Below are 18,628 nucleotides of genomic sequence, written 5' to 3'. Positions count from 1 at the left end.
TAAAAATATAAGAAATAGTAAAAAATGGAAGCATACAATGAATTATTCCCTACCATAAATTGATCACCTGTCTATGTTGATATCAAAAGCAATATGGTGTAAGTTGATAACTTGCACAATAACGGTCAACACCCGGAAATTTCTTAGAGCCAAACAACAAAATCAACGACAAACAAAGCAAAACCAAATCTAATTTTAAAAAAATTAAAAGGTGGCATACAATTTGCATAAGAGTATGAAAGTAAATAAAACAAGGCTCAATTTTTCAAGTAAATCACAAAGATGTATTTTAGGTTGAAAATTGCATATATGAATTGAAAAATATTGCGAAGATTTTAAGCAAAGAAATTAGTCCTTCAAAATATATTTCTAAAATTAAAAAAAATGTGTTTGACTTTGATATTGATTGAAAAAAACTACAATGTAAATGCTTTATTTGTTTCATTGCTTTGTCTGAAAGAGACAATAATCAATGGCATACATTTGCTTTAATGATTTTAAGTAAGATATTCACATAATTTATTATTTTATATGTTTTTCCGTCATGAAAGCCAGCAATCTCAGTCACAAAATATTTCTCTATTGATTATTCTCTTCTATAAGTTAGTTAGTATTTGCATTTATGACATCCGAAGCTGGTACCCTCTAACGGCGTAAACATATTGCAACAAAACATATTGCTGCTGCAATATGTTTCAGTTTGAGTCAAAATAGTGACATTTTGTATATTTTTTACAATTAACATACATCAACATAGTTTAAGAAATTAAAATTTTTAAAGATTTGAAATAAGTTTTTTAAGAACACCACTTTCGGCGAATCGTGAAAAAAATAATTTTCACAATTTATGAGTTAGTTTATCCTCTACACTCAATTCAAAATTCAATGATGAAATTGATGAGATTTTGTAAAAAGTAACGGTTACAAACCAACTGAAATAAAAGAACTGATCCGAAAAGATACGTATAAGTTTGTTACACGACACTAAATAAATTGTATTCTATTAAATAATCATAAATTTAGAAAACATTTATTTGTTTTACATAATTTTTAAATTTAAAAATGAGAAGTTTTATGGCATTTAGCTAATTTATGTTTTACAATATTTGAAAAATTCAAAATGCTTAAAAAGGTATCCATTTCAATCCTATAGGAAGAAATTCAAACATTTTGATTCTATTTACAGTTTTCTATAAGTTAAGCCACAGATTAATAAACCGATAAATATCACTGACTTATTAGTCGAAAAGTTAGATTCTTAATTCAAATCAGTAAAACTTAAAAGAATTATCTATCACATACGCATTTATTTTTAAGTATTGTTGCTAAACTATTTTTTCACCTATAATTTCTGTGACCATTTTCTAATAATTTCAGAAAAAAAATACCACTGAAAGGATTTGTCTACATAAATGCTGGAAATAGTTAAGGGTAATTGGGGTCACATTATTTTCACTAATTAAACTAATAAAATTAGTAAAACTGTAATTAAATTCAGCAAATCTCTAAATAATAAACAACAGATTTGAAGCTCCTTTTTTTAATTTGAACTTTCATTCAGAAAAATTAAGTTTATATACTCGCAGTAGCAAACATCTGTATCTTAATATTTTAACAGGACTTATATGTCCTTAATAAAGTAAAAAAATTGTGGTATCAGTATCGTAATTATAAAGATATCATTAAATTTAAAATTTGAAATCCCACATTTTTGGACCAAAAACTACCTAGTTTTTGAAATTAAATATTAAATGTTGTGGTGAATATAAACGTAATAAATTGCATATTCTTAGTTTTGCCTCCACATTTTTTATTTTTTATGGATTTTGCAAACTCTTCTTAAAGAGAGGCTATCGCATTAGATGTCGGTAGTGATATTAAGAATCGTAAAATAGGTTTTTAAATAAAAAAATAAATCAAAGAAACTTTATTAGCCATATTTGGTGATAAATAAGTAACTGATCGCAATCGAAGAGCTTAGTGAAAGAGTATGCTTTCAAAAGTTAACTTCCGAATGTATAGAAACGTCGGGATGCTATTTGCAAATCATGCTTATGGAAGAAAACCATGTAACCTAAATATTTGTCAGAATGAAATGATCTTTAATAATAATTGTAAGAATACAAGTAACGCGGACAGTCATTTTTGCCCTGAAACGTTATTTTCTACATCTTCAAGCCAAACACTACCTTTTCTAAAATTCGAAAAAAAATTTACTTAGTTGAACATTTTACATCATTGGTGTCAATAACAATATGGTAAGTTTTTATAGTTCTTACTTGCGAATAGGTTCATTTTGGCCATGAATTTAGCCTTTCAATGAAATTTTCTGTCTGTACCTAGAACTAAAATTGATTAATTGCAATTCGCTAAAATAATTAGTTACGGCACTAAGATTTTTCTTATTATTTTTGAAGAACGAATTAATATTGGTATCTATTTCGTAGTTCGTAAAATATCGCCAGCCTAATATTGACAATAGTGACACTAAATTAAATGTAGTAACAAACACTGCAGTACTGTAGTAATGACAACCTATTATAAAAAATATAAGTGCATAATATTTTGGCAAATGAACTAAGATTGGTATTTATCTCGTAGATCGTAAAAAATCGCCGAACTATTATTGGCAATTGTGATGCTAAATTAAATGTAGTATTAAATGCTGTAGATACTACCATTAGTACTGTTATAATGACAACCTAATATACAAAGCAACCTAATATGCAAAGTGGAAATAGGAACTGTGGAAATAAATTTTTAATACTCCGAATTACTCTAATAACACCGGTTGACACATTTATGGCACCTTATACACAACCTTTTTTTTTAAAAATTATTTATTGTATACATTCCGGTGCGGCTTCATAATGTTAGATTCCCTACAAATATGAATTTTATAGAAGCATAAAAACGCGAGCCAATATAAAAATAATACTTGATTTCGTGTACCTTTTAAAATACAAATTCCGTGACGTTATCATCATTCGTTACGAAATTATGAAGGTTGATTTTAATTCTGATAACAATCGAAAGAAACGTAAGAAAAACTTGTCTTTGAACGTATATAAACCGAATTTCATGTGAATCGGATCAGGGTTTCGGATTTGTATAATGTAAACGCAGACACTCATAGTTATAAGCATTCTGCTTTATAAATTTTATCAAAAGCGAAAAATAGATAAGATGCACTGATTTTGCATTTGTTTCTTCTTAACCTTTTACAGATATAAGAGCGATAACCAGTATGAATAATTTTGTGTGAATGCTTTTGTTTCATAAGAGAAACAATGCTAGCGATTGGCAGTATGAGTATATTATTGTATGTAATTATTATATTTATTTCCATAGTGTTATTATATACTGCATGCGTTATCTTAATCCATCCCAGAAAATTAGTAAATGATCTAAACAAACTTCCTGGTCTTGGTCTTGGATTTTTTTATCCTATTGGTCACGCAATTCTCATAAAGCCACAAAGATTCCAGAAAGTAATTGCTTCACCTCATGTTTGTAAGTTCATTGATTATTTCTATAATTTTCACTGTTAATGCAATTAAAGGTTCCATAGAAATCGCTAATAATCATATATATAATGTTCGTTATTTTATTATTTTTTTAATTTGAGCTGTTTGAATTTTTAGTGCAATTAAATGGTTACTTTGAAATAGGTAAAAAGTTCTTTATCAATCGATTGTTTATTTCTAGCATTTCTTGTTCTTTTAGACTCTGTTTGTACCATTTGAATTTAGCTGCAACTAAGTGGTCCCGTAAAAATAAAATCTATATACACCATGATTTCTCCATAGACTAAAAATAATGTCAGAAATTGTTTTGTAGCTATTTTTATCTGGATAAGTTAGGTAGATCTTGAGCATTCGTTTCTATAATGTATCGTAAATGATGCTGAAACCACCGATGCTTTAGATGATCGTTTTTTTTGTTTTGCTGAGCAAAAATATGAGATTTAGAAACTTGATATTACCAAGATGTGTGGAAAAATGTACTGAGAGTACAATGAAATTAAAAAATATTAATGTTCAAAATATAGTTCGAGAGTTTATGATTCGTAAACATGTAGCAAAAAATAACATGCGGGTGACTCTGCAGGTTACAGAGTTCAAATCTGACGCGTTTAAAGTGTCATTTTGAGCTTAATCAGAATTTATTTTTTAATTTTACTGGTTTTAAGTTGTTGCAATTTTTTGTACCTACTTTGCTACATATTTGCCTTTTTCTTAATTGTTTTAATAGTGCATGTTTTCGTTTTTTACATTTTGTTTTCATGCGTAAAAACTATACAACCTATCAACTTAAATTACGAAAGTGTGTAGAAAAATACACAAGGATTACGATGGAATAAAAATAAATTATGCTTATTTTTCAATTATACTTATTTTTCAATTATACTTATTTTTCAATTATGCTTATTATTCAATTTTACTTTATTTGATTATTAGCTTTGAAAATTATCAACCATTTAATTGTTATCGTAAAAAAATACCATGCAGGCCGAGTTACTGCCAGCTGAAAGGAAATAACACAGCTAGGATTTACCGTGCTGAAAGGGCCACTTTTATTTTTAATTTTAAGCTTTATAGTGTTTAAAAGCTATTGCGCTTTTTCAGTGCTTCTCCAGAGAATTTTTTAAATTTAATTTTGCTATAAATAATGGCTATTTATACATTGTTGAAGCAAAATTCATCCATCTATATTCATTACATAAGTTACGTCATTTAAAAAAAAAGATTAAATAAAATTTAGAAGAAAAATGGTAAAGAGAAGGCAGAAGAGATTAGATGTTGCTAGATATAAATCTTAACATTTTTTATCGAACTTTTTAAAAATAGAAGACTCGAGAGAGATACGAGGTCATCGTTGTACATTGATAATAGAAGAAAAAACATTCTAAATTATATTGATAAAAAGCAGATCAAGCATTAAAATATCAGTATAGGTAATAGAGGGCAATAGTATTTAACCTTAAATAAGTATGCAAGAAATATTACGTAATGGCACTTCACCTTAAAACAAGTTTGGAGAATACTAGGAATGGCTGTTTACATTAAAAAAGAAAACGGTGTGAATATCAAGCAAGTGGAAACTGAACAGTGGTACCTACAACCCAGATTAACTCAAATATTGATTATAGTAAAACATGTATTATTAATAATGACATTTCTATTATCCCACATCCCATAAACCGGTTTTTTTATTTACCTCTCTTTAATCTATTGTAAGAAAGAGCACAAATTTTGAAAAAAATATTCCAAGTACTAAAAAATAAGGGTATATTTAAATATAAAATATTGCGTTGCATTATATTTGGAATAAGAATTATTTAATCGCTCGGTGAAATTTTTTTAAACATTTGTGCTATCTTTCTTTGCACTTAGTTTCTTGCAAATATTTTGGGAAACTTAAAAGGGCAACATCCTGGCGATATTACTTCGTAACGCGATAAATCAGCACCGTTCCTAAGAATGAAAAGGAGAAACTTTTTTAAAAATTTGTGTTCTCTTTAATTGCACTTAGTTTCTTGCAAATATTTCGGGTAGCAACAAAAGCAACATTCTTGTAATGTTACCAGGTAATACTAAAAGGTAATGTAAACGTGGCTACCAATTTTACTTTGAAGTTAAACTAGTTTATATTGCTAAATGTGAAATCACCCATTAAATGAAAATTCCAAGGGTGTCCTTCTCTTTCTAACGCTTTAAATTAAACAATTTAAGCATACCCTCCTCGACTGGACCCCGTTGAGTTAGCGATTTAGGAACTGAGCTGCTATTTAAAAGGACTGGGGTTCAATCCCTGGCTTGAAACTCACACAGCTTTAGACCGATGGGCACCAACTTATCTAGAAGTAACGAAGCTCGTTGCACAATGCTATGCTGATCATATTGCCATCACTATGCCATTGATCACAAAATTGTGGTACCTTAAACTCCATAACTCCATCGGCCTAGAATGGACTGTTGGGGAATGTTGTACTTTTTTTAATGCCTCAACTAGAAACCTAGGAGATCATATTTTAAACAATATGATTAAATATATTTTTACAGTTTAAAAATCGTAGCTAATAAGCAGCAGTCCAGGTGTTACTCAGTCAAAAATTTCAGAATCTAATTTTGATTCGACAAAAATGCTTTCAAAAGTCTCAGAGAACTTCAAATCTCAACAGAACAACAAATCTCAGAGAACAAAAATCTCTGAGAACTGCATTTAATATCACGCTTCCGATCAATTGAGAAACATTTATTTCATTTTCAAAAGTAAGAAACTGAATCACAGTGACATCGATTCAGTTTCAGAGTGTAGATTTACTTTAATATTTTTTACTCTATTATTATTACTTTCTTATTTTTTACTTCATGCTTTTAAATTATTCACTTTATAAAATTTTAATTTTTTTACTGAATTTTATATTTTTGAGTTGATTTTTTTGATTCGATTAATTTAATAATGTAAAGTCTCCGGGAAGTGCAACAGATAATGGTGAATAAATAAATTTTGGATAGATTTTAGCTTTAATTAGTAAGTCGGTAAACAACTTTCAGTTCCATATATGATTAGGTAGTAAGACTTTCTCTCACGGCTTTTGAAAGGGATAAATACCAGAGAAAATTACTTGATTGTAATTGAAAATTGCTATTTAAATTTTAATGCAAAAGACATTTCTTAATGATAAGATGCAATATAAAGTTCAAGTTATCTCTTTTATGTTATCTGTTTCAAATGATGACTTATTTAAATGGTGTTGATTAAAGAACTGGATAACACAATCTGCATATCTTGAATTGGTTAGGTAAATAGAAATGTCCTACTTTTCAAATAGTAAATTTTATCATAATATCAAATAACGGAGATTTTAAATTATTTTGAATCATGAAAAGAAAACTGCTGCTAATTGCTCTCTTTACTCTAAAACTTAAAGTCGACAAAATAAAAAATAGATCTTCCTGAATAACTTTTGATCGAATGATAGGATTTTCACGTTCAAAAACTCAATTTTAATGGCTGAAGGGGGTGACCTCAAATAAGCTAATTAATTAGTGTAGACAATTAATTAGTAAGTTACGAAATCAGACTAAAAACGTACTTTCCCTGAATAAATCTACCTTTTTTTCCGACAGATTCAGATTTTTGATCCCCACAATATAGGGGGCAGCCGCAATACGGGTCTCAATAGTTTGGTCGGGAGAGCGGTCCAAAGTTTGAACCCCTTAATGTTAATTTTACTTTTTGCGTATTTCACCATATCTTGAGAACTTATTAAACGAATCAAAAAGTTTTTGCACACGATTATAAAATTAGTGTATCCATAGAGAATTCCATGCAAAATATAAGTTTCAATAAATATTTATTACTTTTCATTATTGTACTCCATTAATGGTTGAAAAAATGTTGAATTCTAAGGTTTAAAACATCAAATTCTAAAGAATGCAATTTTAAATGGAAAATACGAAATTTTAACAAAATTGGTCGAATAGTTCTGAGAAATCGAATTTTGAAAAAGCCGTATTGTTAAAATTCAGGAATTTTCAGGAATTATTTGACCAATTTTGTTCTAATTTTGTATTTGGCCCTCAACAAGCAAATTCTTTAAAATTATGTAAAAAATTGAGTACCTTAATATTCTAGCTTTTACGTCAAATTTTTGTTTTGTTTCTGCATGGCAGAGTCAAAGGCTCACTAAATCACGACAACTTATTCCTGATTGAAAACAAACTCCTGGCAATATTCAAAGCTCAATAACAGAGTTTTCCGAAAAGAAAATCTCGCTTGGTGTGAATGAATTAGAGTTTGGTGTAAACTTATACCATTATAAAGATTTATATTTAAAATTCAATGATTTAATTCCATATGAAATCTTGATTTGGTGTTAAGCTGAAATCTCTTTTCCACACAGTTTTTTGGGTTAGTCAATATCATATTTGGAGAGACATTAAACCATAGATTGTACAGTGTAGAGATGTCCAAAAAAAATTTAAATACAAATTTAAAGCTTCTTACAAAAGCGAGCAAATGTGGTTTCTATGATAAGGACAGCAGATTTTTTGAAATTCCAGTATCATGTGAAAAACGTATCAAGGATATGTTTCCCTCATATGATGATATTTTAATGAAAAAAAAACTAGTTTTCCCATTAAAATCTTAACGCGTGCCACAAGAATCTATCACGTCATTGTAAAATATATTCTTGTAAAAATTCTAGATTGCTCTACAACGGAGTTTTGTTCAAGGGTTGTAAGGGTAGAAGTAGGGTAGTTCAAAGGTAAGACTCTATAGTGATGAGACAATTTCTCAACAGGGTAATACTTATGAAAAAAACTGTGAAGGAACTCGCCCCCATGGTAAAAAAATCTCTTAGCTATGGAAAATAATTAAAATCATTGGAGCATATAATATATATTTTTATATTAGTAATATATGGCCTGAATTTTCATATTTGTTAACATAATTATTTTTANATAACATAACACTTCAGTAATGCAGTACGAACGCACTTTAAAACAAAACTCTTCTAGTTACGTCTCTATCTCAATTTGCGCTTCTCTTTTCATATTTTGAAATCTGGCAATCATGATACGAAAATATTTTAAATCATTCTTGAAAAATTTCTCTTTCATGTAAGTTCATTTGATTTCGCTACTCGCTTTATAGATTATGTTTTATTCTGTTTTTTCTTTCTATTTTATTTTCTGTTTTTACGTGTTATTTTTACTTATTGTGTTCTATTTTATTTGTTGTAATTTTCGTAAAAATTTTTTTGAGTGCTCCTCATACTATTGTATTGATATATTTCGCTTTGGCTACATTGATACAATATCAGAAAGCACACTTTTTTGCGGATATAATCGTGTGGGCTGATAAAAAGATTATATATTTCATTTTCCGGATTTTTTTAAGAGAATTCTATCGTTTTTTCCCCTGATTACTATTTTTTTCTTTCCAGTTTCTGTTATTTTTAATAATACTTTTCTTTCCCCCCTTTTTTCATTAATCTGTAATTTTCCTTTGCTTCATCTTCATTTTGAACTTAGGATCTATTATTTCTAAAATTGAAATTTTAACTTCAAATTCTTAACCAGATACCTCGAGAACCCTTATTTTAGTAATGAAAAAAAATGTAGAATTGTAGAACTCCAAGAGGAAGACAACCACCACCCACTTATGTGATCTATGACGTCAGCGTTAGCTAATCTTTATCAGCAATATAGAATATTAAAATTGAGCCAAGTTTTTCTAAATTACTTAAAATGCTAATTAATGTCAAGATGATTAAATACAGAGGTGCAGAAATAGTTACATCGAATATATAGCACATCGAATTTGTTGAAATATTATTTTTTCTAGTCTGCTTCCTTTACTTAACTTAGATTTATTATTTGTTTATGTATTTTATTGCATCCGTGGTATATTTTTGCTATGAGTACCTGGCAACTTCGATACATAATAAATTTGTTTATTTTCTACATGACTTCGTGTATGTCTTTGTGTTAAGTCTTTGTGTAAATATATAGTGATAGAATTAAAATTTCTGTGAAAGAACATAGTTTGTGTTATTTAAGAAAATTGGTATTTGGTAGACTTGGGTTTCTCGAAATAAAGTGGAAAGGACAATTACTTATGTAAGAAAATGCCACGTTTCAACAACCAATCAGGATCACTAATGCGTCACTTGCAGGCATTCCATTGTAGTAAGGATCATGTTTGGTCAGCTTTTTCTAAGTCTCGACTACTATGCGTCACACGAGTTAAAAGTAAGAAATAAAGCAAGCCATATCCTTGTTTTTCATTGCCAATGTGCAAATTTTAATTTGTCCTAATTCTATAAAATAACACTCAGCTCTTAATATATTAATGAGAAAACAAGAGTTTTTTTGGTTGAAAATTTCATAGTGGTGTTTCCTTCTTAAGAAATCGTGTAATGACTATACTTTTCTCGTTTTTTTTAATAGAAGTATACACCGAAGAGCCATTATATTATGACCACCTTCCTTCTGTTGCAATGGGCTCGCCCAGGTTTTCATGGTTTCTAGCCCAGGAACAATGTTTTCATGGAACACATTAGGACCTATAATCCTCATAGAACAGTCCCTGACGTCTAGAAACTACTTGAACATAGTAGCAGACCAGAGTCACCCATTCATGGCAACAGTTTTTCGTGCGGGAGATGGTGTTTACCAACAGGATAATGCACCATGTCATGGATTAGTTCAAGGAACATTCCAGTGACTTTCAAGTGTCAGGTCTTGGCCCCCAAATTCACCTGACCTTAATCCAATAGAGCATTTGCGGTCCTACTTGGAAAACCAAATTCGTGCTGCCACTCTACCCCCTCGCAATGTGAGGGAATTGCAAGACCAGTTGGGTGAGCGCTTGGTACCAGATACCTCAGACTACCTATCAGCACCTTGGGGAATCAATGCCATCGCGGGTGCTATTAGTTTTGAGGGCTAAAGGTCGTCCTACATGTTATTAGCAGGGATGTCATAATGTAATGGCTCTTCGGTGTACATTATTGAATTACAACTTTTATATAATTTAATGTTTCTCTATAGACGATTTCTTGGCCCTTCAAGGATATAACACATTATTTTATAAAGACGGAATACATCATGCATGGAATTTTACAATACCTTTTATAAGTGTATATCGAGCTGATACTGTTGAGGTATGTTCAGTTTTATGTCATTTTTACGTTTCAGTTAGTTATTTTTAAATAATAATATTTTAAAATGATTTTCAATTATAGTTTTGAAGAAAAAATTTAATATTTTCTTTAGGTAGTTTTGCATCAAAACAACGAATTAAAAAAGAGCTTTCTTTACAATTTTCTACATCCTTGGTTAGGTATGGGTCTATTAACAAGGTAAGTATTATTCTTCATTAGAAAACAATGGTAAATAACGCATTCTCTTCGTTATGAACATCAGGCAAATTTATATTTTCTATATACTAAAGAGAGCTTTAACGGAAATTCCAGAGAAATATTGTCTACAAGGCTATTCCTCTAATTAAGTTATACATTTTAAGAAATTGAAAAATATTTTTCTATAACATTTCCAACTTTTTAAAAATAATTAATTAGGGGAGAGTTGGGTAGCTCCGCAGAGCGGGTACCCCCGCCCACTGTCAATTTCATATGCATAGAATATTTTTTTAAGTCAATGGGCCATCGGACATTAATTGTTATATTAAAAAAATATTATTTTCCAAGTTTCAAGTATTTCTGCAGCTGTTAACATGGTAAACAATAGTTTTGAAAATATGTTGAATACAGTAGTCACGAAATTAAGAAAAATGGGATGAATGTTTCCATTAAACTTCATTTTAATACTAAAAAAATAATTTTTTCTATACATACAGCATTAAAGTATGTAGTCTTAAGTTTAATTTGCACAAAGAAAGAAGTTTGTATGTAAAAAATTGTTCGAGTAATTACAAATTTACAAAAAAATTGGATTTCGGGTAGCCCCGCTCACATGAATGTCGGGTATCACCGCCCAATTTTATTTCGTCGATAAATGTACGGTTGCAAAGATTATTATTTTATTGCTTCAAATTTGAATGTTATATGCATTTTTAACAACAAATATTGTTGCTATTAAATGATTGTTATTAAATGATAGAATTCACTGAAAGTACATAAATATGTAATAAATAAAATAATTTTGCGATAAAAATGATAAACGAGGTTTATCTATTGTCAATACATTGGTCATTTTCATTTACACCTGAAAAACAGTAAAAAAACACAATTTTTGTAACTGGGCGGGGCTACCCGACGCATTTTGAAAAGAGCTGAAAAACATGTTTTTTTAAATTTCTATTTTTTTTAAGTTAAACTATTCTTTTTTTGATTTATTCTTTTTGCATTATTTAATTAGATGATAAAACAATAGAAACATACAAAAATATTGATTATTACTCAATATTATACAAAAATATGAACAATACTCCTTAAGTGGGCGGGGCTACCCGACTCTCCCCTACCTTTTTCTCCATATAATCACAGATTTCGATATTATGGCATTTTTTGTTAGTCATATACCCTGATATGTCACTGAAAAAGAGTTAAACCTTCTGATGAATCCATTTTCTTTCAAATTTAGGAATGAGTGGTAGTCACTGGAGTGAAAGTTTAAAAAAATGCTTAAATGGAAGAAGAGATAATGCCAAAAATTCAGACAATAAGAAATTATACAAAACTATTGAAAAATAGAAAGTCTTTTGTACTTCGCAATAGATCTTCGAACCTTCGAATTTCGTAGAAAAATACAGAAATATTTATATTCTTGAATCACGATACTTACGCAAGAATAAAAAATTTATGAATGTGATGTTTCGAAAAAGCAATTTTGGAGAAAAAAAAAATAGTTTTAGGAGGATATTTTTACCCAAACACAATTTTTCTACTTCAATCCCGGAGATGTTTCCGAAATCGAAAACTGTTGCTGACTCTAAGGGCATATAAGGAAGAGGAGGGCTAGTGTGAATATAGGGGAAGTGGAATTGGTGTTATTTATAATTCAAAATCAGAACCGGCAGATCAAATTCAAAACCAAAAATCAAAACCAGCTGATCAACAGCCAAGGCAAAATTTATTCGCAGAGCCTTCGATTTATAGGCCTCAATAAGCTGCCTATAGTCGTTAATCATCCATCTTCCTTCATCAGAACCTTGCTTCAGATTATGGCCATTTTCTATCTCACCTTAATATGTTGTTTGTTGCTGTTGTTGATGCCATTTACCAATACTAACAAGGCTGCTTGGTGAAACCAAGGGAATTTTAAGACAGAGGGTGCATTTTTTGTCCTTCAGTGGCGCTATCTATGGCCAAGGATACGACTTCAGTCACGCACATGTCAAAGCCCGTTTACAGGGCGGATGCATCCATTCATTCATCCACAGATCGTAGTTTTGACCTGAACCAGAGAACGATCAATCTCCAATTCAATACCCCTAGGTATTGATTTATTATGGAAATGTGGAGGACTTTGTGATTCAACAGGTTTAACGTCCACCAGGGCAAGCGGGGATTGAACGTACTGCGTCTTGGACTTGGGCCCAGCTCCCTACCAACCAAAATGTCCCTGCCTAAGGATAATAATTTAAAACATAGTTAATAGCTTACTAAATTAAGTTCTCAAAGGATTTTTTAGGCGATAAAAATTTGCGTATCTGCGAAAATTTCTTTTTACCTAAAAATAGCTATAGAAAGGAAAATAATAATGATACTTTTTTTGTTAGTTTAAGTTTTTACACACAATAAAACTAACAGACTAGTTTTTTAAAAAATTTTATTAATATTTAAAAAAAAGTTGTCGAAACTAATCGGATACCTTAAGTTCATTAGCAAAGACAGCTCCTTCAGCATGCGGAATTTTAAGTCTGTATTTTAATCCTTTCGGCCTGCAGATTGACCCACATGGTATTTTTTTCTACAAGTTTAACAGTTAATTCTCGAACTGAGTCTGGAATGTTTAAAGCTTTTATTTAAACCAGCTCCCTGGACATTATTCCACGAAGCTCTACAATTTCAAGTTCCTAAGTATTACAATTTTTGCGAACCAAAACAAAAGACCCTAAATAACGGCCCTTACGATATTTTTAATATCGTGAGAAATAACCAATTAATTAAAATAGTTGAATTGAATTTTTTTTATTAACAATTATAACAATTGGCATAAATTTACTAACATAATTTTATGTCTCAAGCTATGACGAAAAGTGGAGACACAGGAGGAAGCTGCTGACACCAGCATTCCATTTCAATATTTTGAAAGATTTCCAACATGTTTTTAGCAAACAATCAAAAATATTAGTAGATATTCTAGACAAACAATCCAAAGTGAATCATGTGGACATTCTTCCTATTATTACACGATGTAGCTTAGATATTATATGTGGTAAGTATGAATGTATCGTGTCATATATGCATATTTCATTACGTAAAATATAATATAAGGTGAATGTAACGCGCTGGCACAAAAAGAAAAAAAGGGAACATCCTGAATGACTTTTGATCTAGTGATCGAATCTTTACATATTAGGACTCAGTCTTAATGAACTAAAGGGGTTATTTCAGTGAGATGATTTTTATATTTATGTTTTAATCTTTTATATTTCTAAAATATCTTGAAATTCCAGACTTATAGTGGGGAGACGGAGGCTTAACAATTCAAAAATTAATAGATTATGCCCGAAGAGTAGAGTTACCCACACTCTTGAAGTCTGTTCATCAAGTGACGCCGGAATCAGGCTACCTTCGCTCTGTCTCAGTTAAATAAAAAAAGGTATCGATATCAGGAAATCAATTAAAAGTTAAAATGCCATGTAGGTCAAAATAAATATAACTGAGGAAAGTTGACTTGAAAAAGAAAATTTACATTTGGATCGAAAAACTAAGAGACTAAGTCAAAAAAGTTAAGCTGCAGAAATTTGGACGTAAGTGTGATGTAGCAACTTTACACTAGAATATGCAATATAAATAGTACAGCCGACATTTTAAATTACAAAATCAGAGATAAGAACGTACTTTCTCTGAATAAACATTCCTTTTTTTCGACGCACGTACCTTTTAAATTTGTATTCTTTGCCCTCAAAATTTGGGGAGTCAGGGACAAATGACCCAAATAGTTTGGACGGAAGAGCAGTCCAAAGTTTTGATTCCTTCATGTTAATTTGAGAGTGTGGACACAGTTATAAAATTTGTTTATTCAAAGAAAATATGGAAGAAATAATTTTTGACTATTATTTATAAATTGTTTTTATTTTTATTTAATAATAACTGAAAAATTTTCAGAAGTAAGGTATACAAATTTTTATACCATTGTAAAGAGCGTAATTTTGCTCTCGAATAGTTTTTGAGAGATGGAATTTTTAATACACACACTTTTTAAGTTCTCATCAACAGAAACACTTTTTTTGCTCACTGAACACTTAATATTTTCTGATTACAAACAAACAATTGCTTTTGATTACAAACAAACTTTGATTTTGCTTTTGATTTTGATTTTTCTGATTACAAACAAGCAATTGTAATTGCTTTTACTGACAACATATAATACAATATGCTGGTAAAATTTTGTTATTTATGTTATAAAATTATCTCATTTTTAATTTTATTAATAATATTTCAGTGTAGCAAGGGGAATTGTTTAAAAAATTGTATCGTCGAAAAACAATTTTATAGTTTAAATTCCATAAATTCAAAATGTTACATACAGAATAAGAAAAGTTATAGATTGAGTTTGCATGCTATTTGTAAAATAATATGTATACTTACTTCATTATACACGTGAAGCTTATTTAATTTTTTGCAGAGTCAATAATGGGAGCAGAAATGCACACACAAACGAAACCAACGAGTCCCTATGTGAAAGGAGTCCTAGAGTAAGCACAGTTTATCATTGATTTTTCTCTAGCATTATATAAATTTATTGACTGACACTGTGGTGAGGTTTAAGAACGCAGTATAAATTTAATATTCAAATGAAATCAACAAGTGCCTAGATGAAAGGAGTCATAGAGTAAGCAGAGTTTATCACTGATTTTTCTCTAGCATTATATAAATTTATTGACTGACACTGTGGTGAGGTTTAAGAATGCGGTGTAAATTTAATTTTCAAACGAAATCGACAAGTGCCTATATGAAAGGAGTCATAGGTTAAGCTCAGTTTATCACTGATTTTTCTCTAGCATTATATAAATTTATTGACTGACACTGTGGTGAGGTTTAAGAACGTAGTGCAAATTTAATTAAGTGGGAGCCAAACTGCACGGTAAGAAAGTCGACAATGATCAATCTGTACCAGACATATTAGCCGATACCACAGGTATCCAGCTTCCTACCAGGATAAGGAAGGCTCTTATTTGTTGTAGAAATAAGTCATCAAGTTGCTTAGATCTTAGAATTGAATTTTTAGACTTTCTTCTTTAGTTCTAAGCATCTTTATAATATGAGTGGACTTTTTTAGTAGCTAATTATTTTTTGTAGGTGGGAAAACGCATGTCTGCATCTTTCTCAAGATGGGAGCTGCAGACAGAATTTATTTTCGATTGCAGAATTTGAAATGCTGATCAGAATTTGGATTAATAATAATTTTTTTTCTTGTTCAGAGACAGCTACGAATTTCTCATCCGGGATTGATTAGGAAAATATCAGTATAAGAATATCTGTGTAATGGATCTTAATATTTAAAAAAAAACTAGTGAAGGGATTACTAAACAAGTGAAATCCGGGCAATGGGCTATTACTTTAAGATACAGTACGGGGAATATTGGACAATTTTAAACAGAAAATTGCCCTTAAAAAGAAACACCAATGAAAGGTATACGGGACAGATGCAATCTGGGCAATAACCCTTTATTTTAGAGAAAAAAAATGAATGCCGGAAAAGTAAACCGGAGAATGGCTCCGACATTCTCGTTACTATCTAGGTTATTGTTTATAACTACCCAGTCTCTTAGTAAATGTAATAAAAATGTACATTGTACCAGGCTATACCAGAATGAAACCAATACCAGGTATATACTTACATATATCAGGTATATACAGTATTGACGTTTCTTTCTCAAAGACCATTGCTTGTTGTTTCTTAAGTTGAAATTTTTTCTAATTTTTTCTAATTTATCTTAAATTAGAAACTCGTAGCTGTCTTTCGGTAAGAAAAATAACTTATTCAGAATTCTGATCACTCGAAAAACTAAAGAATATAAATTATATGTTGTGATAAAATTAAAGTCACGAAACGCTTTTGAATGCATTTTGTTATTACGGAAGAAATGCTTTAGCTCCAATTTTTGAAAGTTGAAATCGAATATAAATTCAGTTTTGTGTGCTTGTTTCAAAAATATTCCAAAACTGAGAAGAGAAAGATATTGGAATTGAAAGGGTAGTCTAAAAATTCAATTCCTAGATAATGTAGACATAACTATCCTGACGTAGACATTTATTTATATATTATCAACTCATGTAAAGGTTCCAAAAGTTTCAACAAACACTTTAAACAGACAAGCTAAAGTTCTATTTTTTTAAATTTCAAATGTCAGAGGGGATTGACGCTGGATAGAAATAATACAACTCAAGATAACATGATCATAAAAATTAATATGAGTCATTTCTTAATTCTAAAGCTTGCCTCGTCTTCCAGCATCGATTGACGATAGTTGCCCTAAGGAGAGCATTGCTAAGGAGAACGTGGCGGCCATCCATTACTAAATTGGCTTCGGCATATAGAGCAATGTGGATCAGAAACTAAATTCTATCTGTATAAGTAAGTGGAAAGACACTCATGTTCTGTAGAGAGCCGGCATCGATCCGCGGCCAGTTTGTAATGCTTTTCAGCTCGAGATCGTTCGACTTTTTGTTAGAATTTCTTTCCATAAGTTTCTAGCTTAAGTTAAGCAAGATAAAGCAAGTTATGCAAAATATAATACCAAAACTTATTTATGAAAAGAGTTTTCAAATTTCTAACTAGCTCTTCAGCAAACGCTTAGCGTTTTATTATTGGATTACTTGATTTGAAACGTATCTCCCGTGAAATTAAAAGTTACCATCCTGAATGTTACTTACCGAATTGTGCATAGTAAGGAACAATCCTAGTTATTCTGAAATTCTATACAGAGACTGAGCGATACTGAAATAAAAACTTTCCATATCGGCTTTCCCGAAGATCGCGCAATAAGAAACCAAGCGAGCACGCGAAGCGTTCGTAAGGGATTGCTAAAGCTGTTAAGGGAGTTGGCGAACGATAGCAAGTAGGGTTGGTAGACCCCGAATTATAATAATAATAATAACAATACGCAACCTACAGGGATCCGTTTGGCAAACTCAGGGGACATCAGGCTTAAAGATTGTTATTATAGATTGTTAATTTATTATTTTTGTTTGTGATTAGCTAATTTAGACCAACAAAGTTACAATAAGTTTATACTCTGTTTTCTTTTCATTAGAAGAATTCTTAATAATGAAACATTCAATTACATCTGCAATGCATTCCTCATGAGAGATCAAGTGTTAGTGTTCTACATTACTAGTTCTATTTTCGGTTTTGTATTCTGAATCAGCAACTTATTCGAATCAGTAAAAGATTTGAAAGTGAATCGAAAGTCATAAGTGATTTGAACCAAATATTAGAGTAACTGATTCGAATCACCTAAGTCAACTGATTCGAATAAGCTCGATGATTTGTTTAGTCTAACTTTTAACCACAGGTATAAAGATATACTTCATTACAAATTTCTTGCATATTTTTATCTTTTCAGATTGACTTATTTAGTTTTTCAAAGATTTTTTAGACCTTGGTTATGGATAGAAAACATTTATCCATATTTTCCAGCAGGGAGAAAGTTTCTTAACACAAGTGCCATTGTACATGAATTTACTGATAAAGTAGGTGTAAATATTTGCATAATCGTTCAGCTTACCCACCATACACAATGTTCTCAATGCTTGGTGATTTTAGGCAAAGTACGAAACGTGAGAATCTATTATATATAATTCTCTTACGTGGCTCCCAAATTTTGGCTGTATTTCTTTTCCGCCGGTGGCAACGCTTGCTTTGTTTTGAAAACACCAAAGCATTCTGCCTTTTAATGATGTGTTTCTGATCTA

General features: G+C 30.4%; 1 protein-coding gene across 1 annotated transcript in view; it reads left to right on the top strand.

The window, feature by feature from the left end:
• The first annotated feature begins 3,053 nt into the window (after positions 1 to 3,053).
• LOC107447784 (cytochrome P450 4C1-like) overlaps positions 3,054 to 18,628 on the top strand; it is a 26,740-nt gene continuing 11,165 nt past the window's right edge. Inside the window, exons 1-6 of the mRNA XM_016062799.3 lie at positions 3,054 to 3,513; positions 10,569 to 10,681; positions 10,794 to 10,879; positions 13,729 to 13,919; positions 15,336 to 15,405; positions 18,280 to 18,406. Coding sequence (XP_015918285.2) covers positions 3,291 to 3,513; positions 10,569 to 10,681; positions 10,794 to 10,879; positions 13,729 to 13,919; positions 15,336 to 15,405; positions 18,280 to 18,406 — 810 coding nt within the window. The 5' untranslated portion in view covers positions 3,054 to 3,290. The remainder of the gene's footprint in view (positions 3,514 to 10,568; positions 10,682 to 10,793; positions 10,880 to 13,728; positions 13,920 to 15,335; positions 15,406 to 18,279; positions 18,407 to 18,628) is intronic.

The sequence above is a fragment of the Parasteatoda tepidariorum genome, chromosome 3 (assembly GCF_043381705.1).
Source record: "Parasteatoda tepidariorum isolate YZ-2023 chromosome 3, CAS_Ptep_4.0, whole genome shotgun sequence".
Classification (NCBI taxonomy): Eukaryota; Metazoa; Arthropoda; class Arachnida; order Araneae; family Theridiidae; genus Parasteatoda; species Parasteatoda tepidariorum.
Note: the sequence above shows the minus strand (reverse complement) of the source record. Positions and strands in the feature narration are given on the sequence as shown.